This window comes from Seriola dumerili, unplaced genomic scaffold, assembly GCF_002260705.1.
Source record: "Seriola dumerili isolate Sdu_G_001 unplaced genomic scaffold, Sdu_1.0 BDQW01000226.1, whole genome shotgun sequence".
NCBI lineage: Eukaryota > Metazoa > Chordata > Actinopteri > Carangiformes > Carangidae > Seriola > Seriola dumerili.
In genome coordinates, this window is record NW_019174481.1 from 3,831,613 (window position 1) to 3,852,484 (window position 20,872).

The following is a 20,872-nucleotide window of genomic DNA, read 5'->3' on the forward strand; positions in this document are numbered from 1 at the left end:
AGCACATCAGATATACAAAGCATTAAAACAATCAAATACACTGAGGACTATCTTTAACACCTTATGTCACCTTATCAGGATTTTACACACAGTATGGGAAACCTGTGAAGCTGGACAACACAATCAATTTCGGTGATCACTGGTTTGAAGCAAAGCCTCCCAAAACTAAAACCCAGAAAAGCCTCTAATCCAGCAGAATTAGGGAGCTGAGTTTGTGGGTTTGTGTTCTACATGCAAATTAAACTGTAAATTAGTAGCAGAAAAATAATTAGATGAAGCAGAAGATACACCGTATACCCGGAACTTCAACATGTCTTAAAAGCTGATCCTTTGCTGATCAGTGCAGCGTCGCCTGGTCACCTCCTTTAGTCATATTACAAATCCAGACTCATATAATCCTCTTCTTCTTCTTGGGAGGAACAACATTTAATTGGCCTTGGTGGAAGAACTGATGGATTTCTGCAGCAAGCAGGATTACAAAATAAAAGTGATTGGATTACAGCAATTAAACTAGTGTAAACAACCCAGAATTTAAACTTATTTCATGCGCACACAACTGCCTGAAATTAGAAATAAGAAATAAGGCATCTCTTTTTGAGTAAATCCTTCATTCAAAGGGAAAATCATCAGTGAAATATTTTCCCAAACCATAAAACCTGAATTTAGCCTCACAGCAGCATGACTTTCGTGGAAACGGAGCCTCAGATTCTTTGCCAGAGTTCATACCCCTCCCTCCTCCCTACCTGTGTGTATTATGTTAAGCCTACAGTGACTGCTTACATTCAAAACCGTTGACCTGCAGCGGCTGCTGTCTAGAATAATGAGTCATGTTATGTGTCTAACCCATACGTCTGCCTCAGGTGATCCATAGCTGCCAGTGTGTGTTTGTACAGATCTGCACATTTCCCCTTTTCCAGCTCTTAGTCTGAATGAGGCCAATTGACCGGCTTGGACGTGTACACACTTTGTGTGTATGTGAACGTTTTTGCTGACTTGCCTGTTTTACTTAACTAAGCAAGTTGCACAGTGCACAAATAAATTTCAGTTTGAAGTAAAAGTTCAACATTTTTGGAAACACGCCTGTTTTCTTTCGTGCACTGAGCTCAATGAGAAAATCTAAGCCAAATTTCTTTTATTTCAAATTTTAATTTGAGGATAAACCCCTTGAGATGTATCCTCTCATTTTCAGTTTCCTCTTATGTCTGTTCATTGAATATAAGGCTACAGCCAGTAGACTGTTAGCTTAGCTTAGCACAAAGACTGTAAACAGCTAGCCTGGCTCTTTCAAATAACCAAATCCACTTACCTTGCCATCTAACATATCAATATATCTTGTCTGTTAAATTCATACAAAAACCGGCGCATAAAAACGTCAGTTTGCTGTTTTATTGGGTGTAATGTGTCGGGCTGTTTCTTGGCTTTGAGCAGTTGCCAAATTAAGCAGTCAGCCAGATAGCTAAGCTAAGCTAAGCATGTACATTTTTTAGCTTCATATTTAACGGCAAGATATCCTTACTGTGTGTGTGTGTGTGTGTGTGTGTGTGTGTGTGTGTTAGATGGGCGAGACAGCGTGTCCTCTGACTGCACCCTAAATGCATCCTCTTTGTTAATTGTAGACGTCTGAGAATGATAACGTACTGATAACGTGGGAGGGGAGGGGTGTTGTAGAGAGTTTGGTTCCCTGGTTGTTGCAGCAGTCCTGGGAAAAGGAAGTCCATACAGGAAGTGAGCTGGCTGAGCCTCAGTCCTGTGTGAATGCAAACACTTACGTCTGCCACTGTACGTGTATGTGTCTGTATGGTATTGTATGGCTGTAGTGACTGTAGTGAAAGAGAGAAAGAAAGCATGTGTTATTCCAAATGCTGTCCTCACTTCCCCTTACTTTGTGAATGATGTAGCTGCAGGAAAAGGCTGATAAATGAACTTAGTCATCACATCACCTCAGAGCCAAGTTATGCAGTAATGTGCAGATGTGGGCAGATATACTATATGACGACAGGAATGAACAGAGAGCAGCACAAAACAGTGCAGGTCATCGCCCAGACAGTGGTGGATGTCATGTGTTAATTGCAGAAATACAAAGTGGGGTAAAAGGGACGCTTTGTTCTCTGCGACAATAATCTAACATTGTGGAAAGAGCCATTTCTCACATCAGTATTTCATCTTTTGAGAGTTTCTACGTTTTACTGCAAAATCATGTAGCTTCTGACTTTTGACAGACTGTTATTCTTCTGTGATGTTTCTATTTTTCAACTTTAACCTTACAAACACCCCTGGCACACAAAGGACATGAGAGGCCTTTCTCACCTTGATGCCACATGCTCCACTCGTGCAGCATAAGCGGCACGTGTAGGTGTGTGTGTGTGTGTGTGTGTGTGTGTGTGTCTGTGTGTGTGTGTCTCTTATCCCCTCTCTGAGGGGGGAGCTTGGTTTGGTTGGCTCGGTGTGAGCTCTTTGTAAGTAAGAGGGAGTCAGGAACCGGGTGTTTCTCTCAGCTGCCTGCCGGTCTGGTTGCTGTTGGTAACTTTGCTTGATGAGATCAGAGGGGATCGGCTTTCAGCCCTTCATGTCTCTTTCTCTTTCTCTTCCCCTCTCTCCCTCTCTCTCTCTCCCCTCTCTGTTCGCCCTCGCTCTCTCGGAAAGACTGAAGGGGAACTGAAACGGGAGTGGAGCTGAAAGTCTGTTCGGAGCTGTAGTTGTCAGCGGCTGTGACGACACTGTCTTGGAAACACACATTAGAGTTGGAGTGTGTTGGGGGAAGGTGGGGAAGCGTGGAGGGGGGGGCGAGGAAGAAGTGATAGCCTCAGGACAGATAAGCTCCAGGGAGGGAAAAGAGGGAGGGAACAAGGGAGGAGTAAAGAGGAGGGAGAGGTGGGTAGCCCTCTGAGGAAAGAGGGAGTCTCTCTCTTTCTGTCTCAGACTGACTTGCGGGCTGCTGGTTTTCTCTTCCTCTTGTCCTCCTGTCCCTTTCCTCGGGCTCTCTCGCTGCCGGCGGCTGGTTGGAGGAGTTCAGCTGTGTTTTGGCTGCCGTCTGGATTTGAACATGGACTCAGGCTGATCAGCTTCACGCAGCGAGACAAGACAAGAGTCACTGGAGATTCACTGTAAGCAGCTTGATCTGTTGTGTAGTCTACAAGGTGTAGTGTGTCATTGCCGAAATATGTCTCATCTGAAAGGGATTGCTGCTATTTCAGGAGTGTGTGTGTGTGTGTGTTTGTGTGTGTACTTGTGGAAGAAACTGAGCTGTATGTGATACAGTGTGCTTTCTGACAGTTTATACAGTCCTATACAAAACATGTCTGAGGGTTAAAGTAGCTTTGAGTATGATTAGTTTTTCATTCTGTTTACATTAGACAAGATCAGCCCAAACACTGCTGCTGCTGTTAACCTTTTGACGACACACAGTCCTCTCCTGTGGATGCTACTGTGCACTCGGCCTCTCCTCTTCCCTCCCTCTCTCCCTCCTCTTGCCCATCTTCTGTCACCTTTAATTTTCCTAATGGTCTCGAAGCCCCAGCTGGCCAGCTGGGATACCCCTGTGTGTGTTTGTGTGTGTTTGTGTGTGTTTGTGTGTGTTTGTGTGTGTTTGTGTGTGTTTGTGTGTGTGTGTGTGTGTGTGTGTGTGTCTGCTTTTGTTCGGTAGATATAGAGAGAGAGAGTTCTGGGATAAGCTACCCTAGGATTTCCCCCGCTCACATACAATAATAGGATAGATCCTGCTTTCTATTTTTAAACACACTGTTTGTCTATATGTTACAAACACCCCTAAGCTGCCGTCTCGCGCCGCGCTGCCGGCAGTAGCTTTTCTCACTGTGTTGTGTTTAGTCTATGGATTGGGGTGGGGAGGGTGTGTTTGTGTGGTCCATCCTGGGATAGAGAGATAGCAGCTCTCCTTTCTGACTTTATCCTTTTGTTTTGTCAGCTGCTGACCTCTGTTTCTCTCTCTCTCTCCATCTCTTCCATTGTTTGTGTTCCCTCTCGCTCTCTTTATTTCACTCAAATCCACACAGCCCTCCTCCACCACAGCCGCTGCCTTTTTATAGTTAGTCCCTTTATTTAAGTAATTGCTCTATTTAGGCGCTCTTTCTAATTTCCTTCCTTCCTTTTTCTTCATTTTCTCCCTTTCTTTGGTTGTAATTTGAGAACACAAGGGAGGTTTCTCGATATCATGCTGTTTGTGTGTGTGCATGATTGTGTGGATGTACTTTTCCCTGTCCAATGTCCTGGCACAGCACCCTATGTTCCACTTTGCACAGAGCAATTTTGGAGAATCCTGTGGTGAGAGAGACAAGTGCTCCAATCAAAAAACATAAGAGTGCGTGTGTGTGTGTGTGTGTGTGTGTGTGTGTGTGTTCATGCGTGCGTGCGTGCGTGCGTGTGTGTGTGTGTGTGTGTGTGTGTCTGTGTGTGTGTGTGTGTGTGTCATAGAGCTAAGCCTGCAAGTATTTCCATCATCTCTTGATTATTGCTTGACTAATTGATGAATTGCTTAGTCAATAAAATGTAAGACAATGGAGAAAAATGCGCTTCTCAAGTCACCAGACCCCAAAGTGATGTCTTCAAATTGCTTTTTTTTCCCCCCACACCCCAAATATGTTCAATTTACAATTATATAAAACAGAGAAAAGCAGCAAATGCTCTTTAAGGTTTAGCATTTCTGGCAGCGTCTGTCTGTTGGTTGGTCCTCCGCTTTCGCACCAGATGGAAATAGCTCAACAAATATTGAGTAGATTGGTGTTAAATTTTGCAATACATTTAGTCTCATTTCTTGATAAATAAACAATCAGTTAACTTACTGGCAAATTAAGAGACCAGTAGTTTCACATCTGTAAATTCCTTAACCGCCCACTCTTAAACCATCCTCAAAAATTTTGTTTGAATTTCAGACGTCCTTACATAAAGCAGGAGTTTTAAGAAAAAAAAAATCATGGGTTGCATTTGAATCGTGTGAAACGTTTCATCACACTCTTGTGAAAACGGGTTGGATGTTAAATGAATGATGCAGCAGTGCGTCATATTCGGGCAAGCTTCGATTCAGTTTCATTACTGCTGGGGTTGTGAATCTGCCACCTAAATCTACTGCAACTCCAGAGAGCTTTATGGATGGCACTGCCAAGGCCTTCTATATATATGTGTGTGTGTGTGTGTGTGTGTGTGTGTGTGTATGTATCTATGTATGTGTGAGATTAATAGGTTTTCCGTTAGGCTGTGCTCAATCACTGCAGCACTAATGGTCTTCCCTTAGGGCACCATGGATTTTAAGGTGTCACAGCAGGCATGAGAGAAATATAAGAACTTAGGAGCAGACACCGTGCGAGTGTGCATGCGTATATCTTGTGATTTTCAATCTGTCTAAATATAGTGCATTTCATTTTTTAGGCAATTATCAAGTTTCTGTTCCTACAGATGACCAAGGAGTACAGTTCTGGGGAATTTTACACTGGAATTGAGGGGCAGACAGAAGATGTGGAGGAAGGAACATGATTCATTAGAGGGGGGGAGGGCCGGTGATGACTGGAGTTATTTTGTAAAGAGTTCAGACTGAGTACATGAAAGTGGTGCATCAGGGAAATCTCACCAAAGGCAACCATCAACCTGTGTATAAAGGTAATTTCTTCCACAAGTACACAGTCAATGTCATCTCTGTGAGCGCGAGGGAGGGGGGTTTGGGGACGTCAGTGAGCACGTATACTAGGATGCAGCTGCGTGTGAATTTGCTCGTGTTCCGTGTTTTGCAGACTTTGCTCTTCCTGCATGCTGAGCTCGCATTGATTGCCGCATGGTAGACGCTGGGGCATTTGGTGTGGCATTTGATGGCAGGCCTGAGAGACCAATTGATAGAATGTCAGCTCTGCTGTAGTCTCCATGGATTTACTGGTACTGTAAGGCAGAGAGACGTGCAGAGAGACGGGGACAGAGACAAATGGATAGGGGAATAGGAAAGAAAGTAGAGGAAAAATGAGGGAGAAGAAGGATAGAAAGCTGGTGAAGACGGAGGAGAAAGATGTATGAGGAAACAGTCAAACCTACAAAGAGAGACGGTGATGAAAGTGGTGATGTCTCCTTCCACAACTGCCTAATAAGTCCAGAGATGTCCATATGAGAGCACCACTCCTTCTCATCAGCTGCAAGATAAGTTTGGAGTCTCTGTCTGTATTTTGACATCCTCTTAGGAGCCAGACGGTACAGTTTATGTCTAACGCTGGCATCCTCAGCTACCCAGGGATTCCCTCAGTAGGAATGAATGTCAGCAATGTAGAGAGGATGGTAGTTTGTTTAATCTAGTGGCTACAGCTGCCTGCTATGAAGAGATATAACATAAATGTGTGTATGTGTGTTTGTTGGTGTGCGTGATTGTGATTGCATGTCAGCTCTGTTTTTTATACACTGTGGTGCCCAAATGCCCCCCACCCCACCCCACCCCAGCCCCCCGCTCCCCCCTGAAGTGGAAAGTGGAAGAAGTGGCCACTTTGTGATTCATTTTTTCGGATGTCATAGGAATGAGGCCAAGCTGCTGTAATTTATCATGACAGCTAAGGTTCAAATAAGGTCAGAGTTGTTTGAAATCAGTTATGCAATGGTGGGGATTTACTGGCGGTGCAAAAAGGCAAAAACCAAAACAAAACACAGATGAGCAAAACTTTAATCTGTCAGTTATAATGAGACACATGGAATTAGTTTGGCATTTGCCTGTTCTCAAACTTCAAATTTATTTCCTTGTTATTAGAGTTCTATGACTTTTCATGTTGAATTTCAAGCTTGACCAACATATCAGCCAGTGAGCAATTTTTAAATGAACACAAGTGCCTAACTCTGCACTTACATCAGAATTCAAAACGACTGGAATTATTCGAGTTCAGCGACCCTTGACAGGTGAGGCAAAAATTAAATTTTGCACACTGCTGACATATTTTAATGCAGACCCATAGTCATTCCCCAAGAAAAAGACAGATTGCTCAATATTTCAGGAGTAAGCTGCTGAATCTCTTATGTGATAGCCAAAACAGACACGTAAGATGTTTTAGTTGCAGCTTATTAAATATTTCATAGTTCATGGTGTCTTTGCAAATAACTGTTCCTTGTGTCTCAGATGTTTCGGGGGCAAATCATGAAGTGTGGCTGAAACTGAGATCAGCTTTGTTGCAGGTCATAAACTTTTTGTTCTCAGAGGAATTGAAATATTTTAAAGGAATACTTTGACATTTTGGTAAATATACTTATTAGCTTTCTTGAGTTAGATGAGAAGAACGACATCAGTCTTGCATAAAGACCAGACAATGAAGGAAACACATATAGCCTGGCAATACACAACTAAAGTTCACTAATTAACATGTTTTTTCTAATTTGTTTAACACGTACAAAAATGAAAGTGAAAAAAAGCTTTTCTTGCCAGGGCTTCCTGAGGGTCTCTGTTGGTTGTCTGGCAACCTTACAGTAACAAGAAAAAGCTAGTCTAGCCAAGAAATCGTCCACCTTAAAACCACATTTTGTACTTCAGTTCTTGTTTGGATTATACAAATGAGATATAACGTGTTAAATAGTAAGCTTTAGAGGTGCTGGTAGGCAAATTTTGTTTCCAGTCTTTATGCTAAGCTAAGGAACTGCTAGCTGGAACCTTTTTTAAAACAGACAGATATGAGCGTGCTATCGATCTTCTTATCTTACTCTTTGCCAGAAAGTGAATAATATGTCTTAACTATTCCTTTGAAATATCTTTGACAGCATTTAACTTTTACATCAACATTTGACTCACTAAACAAAGCCTATTGTCTCCACATACATTATTATTGGTGCAAGACAACAGCTGTTTCTGCTGCTGTCACTGTGTCTGCAGGTGGCTGGGATGATAACTTGCAGACCAGCTGATCTGGGATGAAAGATGAGCACGCACTCAGACCAGACCAGACATTCATGCATGAACACAGAAACAGGAAGGCTGAATGACTGTGTAGCTATTAGTCCTGACTCTCTGGGGCCTTGTGGGTCTCTGGTTGTCCTTGATCGACCCTCTCAGACACAAACAAGCAATCACACATATACAGTAAATACTACTGTATTCGACAATAGGTGGAAAACTTGACTAACTTCTGTTACTCAGAAGTTCATATTTAGACGTTTAGTGCTTTGGGTCCTTTGAGGAACTTGACTGGATTCTTGTGGAAAAGCCCACAGACATCTCTGGTCTGTTCTCTGAGGGTGGTGCAGTATGAGTGAGAGGTTCCTCTGCAGTTTCCTACCCCTGTGTTTGAGTCTGTGTTTGTGTGTGACTTCAAAGCCTGTCTGCCCAGTCAGAGCTCGTTGGAGAGTTTAAAATGAAACACAGTCTGAGGGCAGACACACACACGCACACGCACTGTGTCCTCCTCTTGTACAATGTTACACACACACACATGCACACAAGCCCTTACAAGCCTTTTAGTGACTGGAGCTTGTTAGTAGTTCAGCATGAGAAGCCAGATGAATCCAGCCCACACACCAGGTGCACGCTGCTGTCCGTCTGTCTTCTGTCTGCCTTCTTATCTCATCCTCTTCGACTTTTTGAAAAGGCTTCTAGAATAGTTTCTATTTTAATGTAACTCGTTGGAAATTCGCAGTACAGCTGAAACAATTATTCTTTTATGGTAACCGGATAATTACAAACATTCCCCCGTTTCAGCTTTTAAAAGTTGAGGAATTCCTGCTTTCCTTTATCTTGTGTGATACAAAGGCTGGTGGTTGCATAAATGAAGTGATCTGAAGAATGTGAAATGTCATTGGGAAAAATTGTGATTTTTTTTTTCTACTATTTTCTTACATTCTCTAAACCAAATGATTAATCAGTTAATCAAGAAAATAATGATCAGATTGATTACTAATGAAAATAAACATTAGTTGCAGCTCTAAATCATAGCAACGTCTGCATTTTGTATTTATGTAAGTGTGCGTCTTTGCACATGTGTCTCCATACCTGTCTAACCCCGCTGAAAGTGCAGATGAAGGGAGGGGGAACAAGTGCAGTCGGTCCTCACTGAGTTGGCTGCAGAAGAAGAGAGAGATGGAGGGAGGGGGAGGTGGAGGGAGGGAGAGTAAACAACAGATGGTGAAAGCATGTTGCCGCTATTCACAGAAGCAAACGCCGCGCCAGCCCACCACCAGCCTCCTGAGAGGTTACTACGCAACGGTGACCGTAGCGACACGGGGTCAGAGGTCAAGTGCCTCCTTGATGACAGCCTGTGTAATGCCAGATTGTCATCCTCATGCGGTGCTAGACTGTGCCAGCTGAGAGAGACACACATACACCCACACATACACACACACATACACACACACAAACACACTGAGTTTGTACAGTGTTAAATAGTGTTTTCTTTGGCTGAAGTTTGGCAGTGATGACTCTGGAATCTTCCATGCAGGGTCCACCCTTAACCCACCTGCCAGCCGTGATGACACACACTGAGACAGCTGTCTCTGTGTGTGTGTGTGTGTGTGTGTGTGTGTGTGTGTGTGTGTGTGTGTCCGAGCACTGAACCCTCTCATGCTGAGGAGTGAACTGAGTGGTGGCACACATTGGCTGCCAGCTGCCATGACCTCATTCACAGCAAAAGAAAAAGAGAGGGATAATGGAGAAAATGTGAACAGTCAAAATGAGACAGAGGTGTGTGTGTGTGTGTGTTTGTGTTTGTGTTGCAGGGCACAGAAATTTTACACAAAATTACACCATGACCTACTCTGTGGTGTGGTGGCTGACCGGTTTGGTGGGAATATTTGTGCTTGTGTCATCAGTATCTGGTTAAAAATAAAAACACTGTACATATTTTTATATTAACTTTACATTTTAGAGAAGGACAAACAGTGGCCTTTGTTTAAGATGCACTTTTTGAAGTGTCTTTTCAGCTCAATATTATTGGCTTTCCAGGCTTAAGTAACTAGTTCATGTGTAGATAGAGACAAGAGGTTTGAACAACCATCTGCTTGACTTTTTTACATGTAGGAAGTGCAGTGTTGACACATAAATAAGCTGTGCATCACTCTTATCGAGGTGTGAGACAGTCTTACCAGAAGAAGCGTCAGTTCAGTGAAGACGCATAAAAATAAAGTTTTGTGGCTTGCGGCAGAAGAGGCAGCAGATAAATGAGACATGTAGAGAGTTTCGTCATCCACTTCCCTATCTGCCCGCGGTGTGACTGACTCTTTTCCCGTGAACAGGAAGCACCAGCTGCTGTTCCTGGAAGAGATCACTACGTCATTTAAACCCTCTCAGAACTGTCTGTGTGAGATCATCTTTTTATATGATTATGTAGCTTCATATGGTGTTAACTAAAATAACAGTAAATATTAGATTATGAGAGCAAATTAAATGAAACTGTATTTTTGAACTTATGAAACTTAAAACAAAAATAGGCAAAATTAGTATTTTTGCCTATATAATTTTCGTTGTGTATGTGTAAACTAAAGGAGATAAAAGAAATATTAAAAGACATTTGTTTGAACATGAACTTACATTTTCATCTGTTGTTTTCAACACACTGCCCCCTAAAACTCAAGAAACCAAAACTGGAAACGAATCACACCACACAGAAACTGACCAAAAATGAAACTAAAACTTAGGTTCCTGAGTGAGTGTTTAAGGTGTTACACTGAAAATGACATAACAATGGAAATTACATTCTCAAAATTAAACCACAATATTAACCATGGTTGTTGCTTACTAGAAATCAGGTTCTTGCGAATCAACATGAGCAGTTTTGTAGGTGGCAGAACAAAAACTGTCTGCTACTGTTAGTCATACTAACACATGTTATCTGTTTATAAAGTCTGATGATAAGCTCAAGCTGACTTTTTCAACTCTGTCACACAAATGACTGGAGCTAAATAATTACCTGATGTTTTTGTTTTCCTCCTGTTGTGTTTATATTTGTGCAAACTCAGGCAACACTCATTAAAATTACATTAGCTAAATGAGGGAGCGCCAGCTTCAAATCTGGGCAACGTTGCACAACTGGGGAATGTTCTGAGGCTGCGTGCAAGTGTTGGTATAGGCGCATGAGCTTGTTGGGAGGATGCAGGATGAGTCAGAGGAAATGTGTGTGTGTGTCTGTGTGTCTATTTGTGCTAGTGTGTGTGTGTCTGTATCATCCTGTTAATTGTTTACTCCCATCAAAGCAAAGCCCCACAAAATCTGTGAAACAAGGAGTTTTGCCAACACTTGCCATCAGTCTCCTCTCTCGCTAACTTCTTTCTTTCTCTTTCAGTCATCATCTCGCCCTTGTTCTTTTTCAAGTTTATTCCTGAGACTGTATTTTGCTGAAAACAAACAATTAGAGGGGTTAATACTTATTTGTTCTTTTCTCTGGACCTTCTCTCTACAGGAGTGGCACCCACTCTGTCTTTCTGAGGACATTTGTGGCATGAAACCAGATCGCAGACATCTTCCATTCATCACCTCCTCCTTCATCTCCCACCACCACTCTCCAATTAGGAACTCTCTCTCAGCTCCACCGCATTGATGAGGTAACGTCAAGCTTCACGCAGCGCAGCACACACCTGCACTATCACCACCCTCCCCACTTCCTCCCCCTTTTCCTTCTGACAACCCTTCCATCGCAGCCATGGGCCAGAAGATTTCTGGCAGCATTAAATCGGTAGACGGTCGCGGGGAAAGCGGTGGCTCCCCGTCCTACCGGCCCTTGGCTCATCGCCGGCAGCACCCAGAGCTTAGGGGCCCAGATTTCTCCAAACCCCCCAGGCTGGATCTCCTACTGGACATGCCGTGCGCTGGACCCGAGACCCAGCTCCGTCACGCATGGAACCCTGACGACCGCTCACTCAACATCTTCATCAAAGAGGAAGATAAGTTGACATTTCACCGCCACCCGGTCGCTCAGAGCACGGACTGCATCCGGGGGCGGGTTGGATACACCAGAGGTCTCCATGTGTGGAAGATCCACTGGCCCGCCCGGCAACGAGGCACCCACGCTGTAGTTGGGGTGGCAACCTCAGAGGCTCCGTTACATTCTGTTGGGTACACGGCGTTGGTGGGGTCGGACTGTGAGTCCTGGGGCTGGGATCTGGGACGTAACCGGCTCTACCATGACAGTAAGAACCGGGCCCACAGCTCGCTGCCATCTTACCCTTGTTTCCTGGAGCCGGAGGAGTCATTCACACTGCCGGACTCTCTGCTAGTGATTCTGGACATGGACGAAGGAACTCTGAGCTTCATGGTGGACGGACAGTATCTTGGAGTGGCGTTTAGAGGGCTGAAAGGCAAGAAGCTGTATCCCATTGTCAGCGCTGTGTGGGGACATTGTGAGATATCCATGAAGTACATCAACGGCTTGGATCGTAAGTAACATTTACTACACTAAGAAGATACAGGCATGGTTAAGCACAGAAGGAGAGTACTCAATACTGATATTTCTTTAATTTTATGTTGAGGAAAAGCCAATATTTTCTTAGTAAAAGAAAAAATTAAACGTATCTGCTGAATGATTTCCAACATGTCAGAGCCACAGTTAGGTGGAGGAGTTAATACCAGACCAGGAAACCAACTGTGGAAGTCCAGTCTTATTGTGACATGTCACCACACGTCCAAAGTTGTGGTAAGATTAGAAATTTATTACGCAATTCTGTAAACTCAGAGATTGTATATTTGACGCCCTCTCTTTGGTAGCAGGATGAGTGAAAGTTAGTGTGACAACAGAACATCCTCATGTTTTCCGATATCGAAGGTAGTGATCAAAATAGGATGAACGGCAAAGTTGATGTGGGAGTTAAACTGCTCACCGGGTGTCGACATCTTTTAGCGTGTGGCCAGTTATTTATGGAAATATTCTCTTTGCCGTTGTGTTCTTTCAAGCCGACCAGCAAAGATGTGGAAAAAAGTCCTTCGTCATTGTGAAGCCATTGAGACTTTTCTTCTTAGTTCATTTGTAAAGGGAAGTTGATTATAACACTAATACTTTGGAGCTACAGGACTCATTACTGAGTCTGATTTTACTGTTATTACTGGGGAGTTCTTGAGCTAGGCACCTGAGGTAATTATTTTCTCATATGGCCCTTACAGGTATCAACACTGTAATTTGAGCTGTTTCAATTACAGGCTTTCTGTTCTGTTGAGTTTGTTCGGCACTACATAGTCAGAGATTGAACTGTCTCGCTGTGGAACTGTATCCAGAGGTTGTTGTGTCTACGTAAACCAGCTGTGCATTACAGTGGATATGAGAGGGAGAGGAGTTCAGAGAGAGCAGTTTGGATATTATTCTGCATGCTTTGGGTTTAGGTATTTGAATATGGCTTGCCTTGTTCTCAGGAGACTCTGGATTATGTTCCGATACTCCCACTGTCTGGTTACGTGAGTGCGTTGTGAGAGAAGAGACAGGCTTCTCCTCCCCTCTCAGTCTAAACAGTGACTCTTTGAAGAGCTTGTTAGAAGATATCTTAGACACACATCACGGACACCTACACACATGGACACACACCTGCCAGGAAGGGAAAGTGTGTGTTATGAAAACATGGCTTATGATCTGACTCGGGCCATCTCCCTCCCCCTCTGTTTGCAGAACCCCATGGGTGTTATTTGATATCACAACAGGGTGTGTTTTTGTCTGTTATCCGGCAGAAAGCTGCGAGGAAACCCATCTCTCTCTGTGTGTTGCGTCTGATTTCTCCCTTTACCAAATCGCCTCAAACTTATCTTTTGTTTCTTAAAATTTCTTAAAAAGTTCTCAGCTCTCATGAGTCAGCGTGACATTAAGAGCCTGTTTTTTTTAACCATAAGAGGAGGTCATGTGCCTCATCCCAGGTCAGCTACAAAATTAATCAGACTGAAAACCAAAAAAACACTTGGCTGCATTTTAAAACTTGAATTTCTTAACCTCTGGTTAAGTCCTGCCTGCCTGCATGTGAGATGTTTGGTGATCTCCACACTCAGGCTTAGTTCAAAGTACATACTTGGGCTGTTGAAAGCACCTCACTTCAGCCATTTTCCATTTATAGAGCCATGCGCTGGATTTCACGGTGAGTGATGGGCCACCTTGGAGAATATGGAGAATATTGAGTCTCCTCAATGCCCCCGTTTCTACAAGCATATAGACTTCATGCTGTGAAATGAGGTTTGACGGTTGAAAATGTGCAAAGCTTAATGCAGGGGGGAGAGTGAAGGTTGAAAGGCTCATCCTAATAGGTGTATCTGAAGGGGAAACGATGGAGTGTGTGGAGAAAAGGAAGCAACCAGGGATATCTGTGTATGTATGAGAAACAGACAGACACAGAGGCAGCAAGAAAAATAAAAAAATGATCAAAATACCAAACCTGGTCACACAAGAAAGTGGCACAGTGACATTAATCTGCGTGTCTATTTGGTCCTTGGAGTTTGATGTCATAGGAATTAATTGCAAGGCTGCTAGGTGATTTCCTGTTGCTGCTGAGCTAACCGCTAACACATTTGCAAACCAGAAACTTTCCAGCACCTGCCAATCACAGTAACTTTACATAGTTTACTTAAAAACATATTTTTATCATCATTTCCTGTCTAACCTACTGCTCACAAACAGCTCTTCTGCTGTGGAACAGCTTATACTCTATATTACACTCTACTATAAATAAAAAGTGGATGGTGAAATGCAGCTAATAAGCCACGATAGCTTCCTCTCTTTTGGAATCCTCTGGCTTTCTGTTCCCCGTCAAAGGTCAACACTGTCGAGACCGGCTGCTGTTGGTCCACCAGAGTAAATTCACACTTTTTCACTTACTTCACCTGAATGAACTGATTTCACAGCGCAATGTTGCAGTCTTAAACAGTGATGTTACGAGACTTTAAAACTGTTGTCTCCTGTTAGAAATTACTGTCTAAGCACACTTTATTATGCAACTAAGCTTTCCAAAACTCATAAACAGAATAAATAAAATCATGTGTGTGTGCAAGCAGATGGAGACAAAGGCTTTATTTGGAGGCGGGCCTCTTGTAGGGGAAATCCACGTGGACCACCAAATCTAAAACAATGCTTTTGCTTTCTCGTTCCATTTACACATAAGCACATTCATAACTGAGAGGTCTTTTGGGGTTATTAGTGCTCCAGTCGTTGCTCTGAGTCTGACACAATGACTGCGGTGAGAGTAATTTCTCAAGATTTCATTCAGAGGTGAGGTAAACAGCCTGGAGCGTGTTCTCTTTGTTGCAGAGTAGGCAAACAGGGTATGATTACAGTCTGTGTGGCGGCTTCGTTCAATATCAGTTTTGAATTGAATCGGCTTGTCTGCCCCGCAGATGACTCGGATAGTGGGAATGAAGTCATAATTGCTGCCTGCCTGTGAGTGTGTGAATGGGTGTGAGTGGTAAATCAGATATATGTGGTCAGCTGGTTTACAGACGCTGTATCATATAGCTGTCTTTTGCTGCTTTTTTTTTCTCCCCCCACTGTAATTGCTTAGTGTATCATTTGTGAAATGTGTGTGAGCCTCAATAAGTATAATGTGTAAATCTGTTCTGTGTGTTTGTGAGCGTGTGCGTGTCTGGTCGGGAAAAATCCTCGGGGTAGTTCGGTAATGATTTTATCTAATATGCCTTCCTATGAGAAGCAACTATTGGATTGTTTGTGAATTATTGTTGTGAGGGGAAACAACACGACTGCGGGGTATTAAAAAGAGATTTATAGGCGCGGCTTCTCCTCGCCACAAACTGTTTGTTTTTCTCATCACTCCGGGCTCAGGCCTCGCTGCACCACGGGCAGTTGATCATCACTTTGCTCCACCTTAGATCATCGCTCCCATTCCTGCAGTTAACACAGCACACACCAGTGAGACATAAACCCAACCGCACTCCAGGCCCGTGGTAGTTTTGGGAAGATCACACAAAGCAATCAGGGTCAGATAAGTAGGTGTAATAAGCACTAATGCAAATAAATGCTGAGCGAGGTTCAGACTGCATTACACTGTAAATGTGATGTAAATTATTCATCCTTCCAGTGCTGTGACTTCAAAGAATTTCTCCTCTTCCATCTTGGAGTGAACAGATCCCTGTTCGCCAGATAGAGGATTGCTCACTTAGTTGTTGTTACACGTGTAACAAATTTATTTTGATATCTGGAAGCACGGTCTCATCTGCTTCTGTCTAATGTATATTCTCTCTCTCTCTCTCTCTCTCTCTCTCTCTCTCTCTCTCTCTCTCTCTCTTTCTCTGTCAAACACACACACACACACACACACACTCAGCTCTGTATTCTCTCTTGTCCTGTCTCTGTAATTGTACCAATTAGCGGTGCTTTGATTTGCTACAATGGGAGCTGTCCTAGCTTCAGCCCTGATGTGTGCCACTTCCTCTCTTTCTCTTTCTCTTGCTCTCTCGTCTCTTTGTACTTGAGCGCACATCACACCAAACTCCACTGCACAATCTGGCAGTTTAATGTTGCCTTCCTTATCAGCTACTATACAAGCCACCCAGAACTTAATTTCAGACCTTTTTCTGAATCATTACAACTCACTGTTGGCCACATATCACTGTTATCATGTGAAAACCTTATAAATCCAATTTAGGGGGCTGGTTTTAACTTGAGTTGAAGAATTACAAAGTAGTTTTTTTCTAAACTCTGGCGGTGAAGCAAATGTCAGCACTGTTTTTCCCAGTTGCTGAAAAGGTTACATTAAATGTTCTTTATCCAACAGCTGTGAAATGATTCACCAGTACAAATCAGTTTCAGCCCCCGACAGTTCAGCTGACCAGATGACAGGACCAATCAATGCTGTCTCAGAGACGGTTAAAGCAGCAAAGAGAGGAGAAAACAATGTGGAAGAGGGAAGTTGGGTTGAAAAGAGGGGGAAGACGAGTAAGAGGGATGACAGGGAGAGTGACAGAATGGAAGAAAAACAGGCAGAGAGAGTTGCAGCAGTGAGAATAAGTAGAAGCAGGGTAAGATCTAAAAGTGGCAGTGAACATACTGAAGTTTTATGAGGAGAGGGATGGAGCCAGAATACAAAGGCGGTAAGAGGGAGTGTTTGAACAATAAGGACAGAAAGTAGAGAGCTAGCAGAGTTTCACAGTTGTGTGGGACGATGTGAATGAGGCAGCGTGACACTGACACTCAGCTGATCAGCTTCCTGAGTTGACTTAGGGAGGGGAATTGTCATATTTTCAACAACAACAAAAAAAAAAAAAGTTTCAAAACTGCACTGCAGCACACCCACATCTCCGCACCATCACTTTATGGCTTTTATGTTTCAACTGCGCTGTGTGAAAAATGACAATCACACATAAAGTTGCCGGACTTCCAAGTGTGCCGACAGAAACGTGACATATGCAACGTGACATGCAGACACAAATACTAACAGAGTTTTCACAGGCAGGGATTAATTCATACTCCATAGTTAAAATCACAACTACCGGCTCGTTCGGGCGTCACATTCCAGCAGTTCTGTCAACGAGAAGTGACCCACTTTTTTGTTTTTTCTCCTGTAAGCCAGCCTCTGACCTCCCTCCCTCTTCCCTACTGTTTAGTCTGCATCACATGAGCTTACACACTCCAGGTCAGACCTAAACCAGCTGCTGCTGCTGCTGCTGCCGCCGCCGCTGCATGCACCCACCCATTCACCAAAACTACAGAACACTGACATCCATTCATGACCAGCTTGTTTACATGAAAGCCATGGCACCCGGAGGCACTTTGCTTTAGTTCACTTCAGTATAGAGTCTTTCCCTCTAGAACATATACAATTGTACCTGTACAGGTAAGGTCTGGTAACATGCTGTCACAACAAGTTATGTTGTTATCATTAAGATTTCAGTCCTGGTTTATTTAGTGGGTTAAGACAACAGAAAAGCAACTGGTATTTGTTTACAGCCAAACAGAAGTAGGGAGTTTGAACCCAGGGCAGGAATGGCACTATTGATGAAACCCATGAAACCTTCTAAATAGAAAGATAATGACAAAAGTAGATGCATTGAACGGATATTTCAGAGAATAATGACCATGAATAGTATCAAAAATAGGATGTTTGAGAATGCCCTGACCAGTGGTCCATTTTATTACTGCAGACCTTATTTTGAATTTAGCATATTTTTGTTCTTACAGACGTGTCAGAATAAAAGTTTGGTCAAGTTTATGTTGTTGGGTTGTTGGTTATTTGATATTGAAATATCTGAGGTTAGTTCTTTCTGGGTTTGTTGTTCTTGCTGACCCGATATATTAGCTTACCAATGCATTACAAATATTCATCTTTTCTACAATTTCTATAATGATTAGTGTAGTTTTTCTTCTCAATAGGAATTTGGGGATAAATCTCAAGCAAACATTTGCTCAGTTGCCCCATTGACATGTTAAGTCATGTAAATATTTTTGGTTTTATCTGTGGAGGCTTTGAGATATTCATCTCTCAGACCTCTGCCGCCGCTGTGCTACAACGAAGGTGAAAAAATTAAATTTGTGCTGCTCAAAGCACTGAAAAATGACATTAGGAAAACTCCACAGCAACATGTCCTTCCAGAAACAACTCTGTTACTGCTTTCTACAGAAGAAATAGTTCCAAATAAAACTGTCTACAGGGAAGTCAGTAAATTATCCTGTATTACTGTTTCTGGGAAAATGCTTTGCTGTTGAGATTTTCAAAGTAATTTTTCAGTTTATGAAATTCCTGTACCGCAGCGCATAATATCGAAAACATGTATGTTTAGGCGCCACTTGTGGTGAGAGAAAAGATGTTTTAATTTGGTCAAAATGATCCTTTAATAGCGGTTTTGTCCTCAAGGTTAGGTCCAGTTCAGCTCTGCTTGGTTTTTGCCATTGAGTTTCACTTTGTTCCATTACAGGCTGGTCAGTGTTTGAATTATAAATCTTCCTGCTGGACGCTGTGACTCAGCTTTCTAGTGGCAGCCTGGCAGTTAGCAAGCTAGAGTTTCACACTAACTGCTGGCTGTTTGATATGTGGGTCAGTGGGGTAGTCCTTTAGCTTAACTTAGCTGCTAGCCTCAGGCGTAATGGCTTGCACTCTGCTTTTTTATGCTCCTCTGATTTGTCTCCCTCTGCTTTTCACTGTCACATGTGCATGCTCGCCTCTCTTTGGGCTGCTTTTTTACTCTTTCATGTTCATTCCCTTGAAGTGTTGCGCATTTAGACAAGCGGCTCCTCATGAGAGCCCACGCACACAAAGAAAGATATGTACTGTGTGATTTTCTTACATTACCCAGCCCTGATCTTGAATGCCTTGAACACACACGTCTAATTCATTTGAGTTCAGGTTGCATTGATGATTTTGAAAAACACAAACTCACGCCAATTTCTTCCCCTAAATTGAGAGAGCACTTGATGTTTGCACCTGCACTATAAACCTCACCAAGCACTTTACAGATGCTAATTGTGCTAATGTTTATAGTGGCTATTTTACGGTGCCTCTGCAGTTATTTAACAGCTTCAGTAAAATGTCTGAGTGGAATCTACATCAACAAATATTCCCCTCAAATTTAATGCCCTTGTTGGATGGAAGCCTCTTTCTTTGCAACCGTTTTCTACAGCATTGCTCTTGACACAGTGTTAAAAAAAAAATGTCTGTGACTGGCTGTTCTGAACCTGCACTACAACATTATGTGTCACAGAAAAGACTCCTCAGATGTATGTTTCGAAAGTGCCGCATGTTTCCTTCATCATCCTCTGCTTTGAGATCTAAACACCCTCAGCTCCAGCCGGCAACAGTGGTGTCATGTCAGTGCACTCAAAATCAAATATTTAACAGCAGAGACGAACAGAGAAGAGGGGAAAAGAGGCAAAAAAGAGCTTAAGAAATAAAACAAGACAGAAAGGAAAGAGTAGGAGACGATTGGAAAGCTGGTGACACGCGAGAGGAGAAAGACAGAGTAGCATGTGAAACAGAAAGCCTGAAAAGTCAAGAGAGTGCTTTTCATACACTGTCTAGTGTAAGAGGTTTCAGAAAATCAGAGAGATGTCTACTGCAAAAAGTGGGGTTGAATAAAGGAACAAGAGTGAGCAAAGAAAAAAAGCGGCCACAATGGAGAGACTGTGAAAAGATGATTCAACCAAAATATACGGACAATGAGTCAGAGGTAGCAGTGAGATGTGAGATCGTGATCACAGAGTGGCAGCCAGGATGGAGAGTGACAGAGACGGGATGACAAAAGACAAATAAAAGAAAGACGAGGTGTAAAGAGTGAGCAAGGGACAAATTGAAAATCGTGTGAAGCGACTGGTGTCACTGCTGTGGGAGATCACCTGAAGTGATAGGTGATGGAGGACTGAAGGAGGAGGGGGCTGCTCAGAGAGGAGTGAGGCAGGGGAGAAACTGGGTGCTCATGAGGGGCTGCAGAGCAAAACATAGACTGATTGGTGAAGGTTAGAGTGCTGGAATATGATTTATTGTTTTAGATACACATTCACACACTAATAGAGTGTAATTCCTGCAACGCACTACTATGAGTACAATGTTAACAGTATGAATGGAGGTAGTGGATTATTGCTATCGTAATGTCAGAGGATTATTTTGACGCTGATATTTAATTCAAAGGCTTTGGAGAAAGTTTGGAGTACCCTCTCCTGAAAGTCCCCTTAAAATAGAAATAGCTGATGACCTTGCCAGAACAAGCAGTTCTTATTCTGCCAGACCTGCCGTTAAGTGGTGCCTCAGCCAGAGTTGACATTTCACTTTAATTGATCATCCTCAGCCCTGAGTGTGTATTACAGGTGCAACACTGACCTGCTTCAGCTCCCAAACCTCAGACTGATTCCCAGATTGTGATTAAGTGAAGTTTGAAGAGACATGGTTTGAGATTGATTTTGCTCTTGGATGAACTAAACCACTTTCCTAAAGGAAGGTTAGAAATACTTTGGGAATCTGCTGTTTATTGCCAGTGATTTCGTGGCTGGATGCTACTGCCTTTTTTTTTTTTTTTTTTCGG

The 20,872-nt window shown here is 42.9% G+C and overlaps 1 protein-coding gene across 1 annotated transcript in view; it reads left to right on the plus strand.

The window, feature by feature from the left end:
• Positions 1-2,891: 2,891 nt before the first annotated feature.
• The window catches only part of LOC111228941 (SPRY domain-containing SOCS box protein 4-like), a 46,401-nt gene continuing 28,420 nt past the window's right edge, over positions 2,892-20,872 (plus strand). Inside the window, exons 1-2 of the mRNA XM_022755060.1 lie at positions 2,892-3,104; positions 11,349-12,321. Coding sequence (XP_022610781.1) covers positions 11,589-12,321 — 733 coding nt within the window. The 5' untranslated portion in view covers positions 2,892-3,104; positions 11,349-11,588. The remainder of the gene's footprint in view (positions 3,105-11,348; positions 12,322-20,872) is intronic.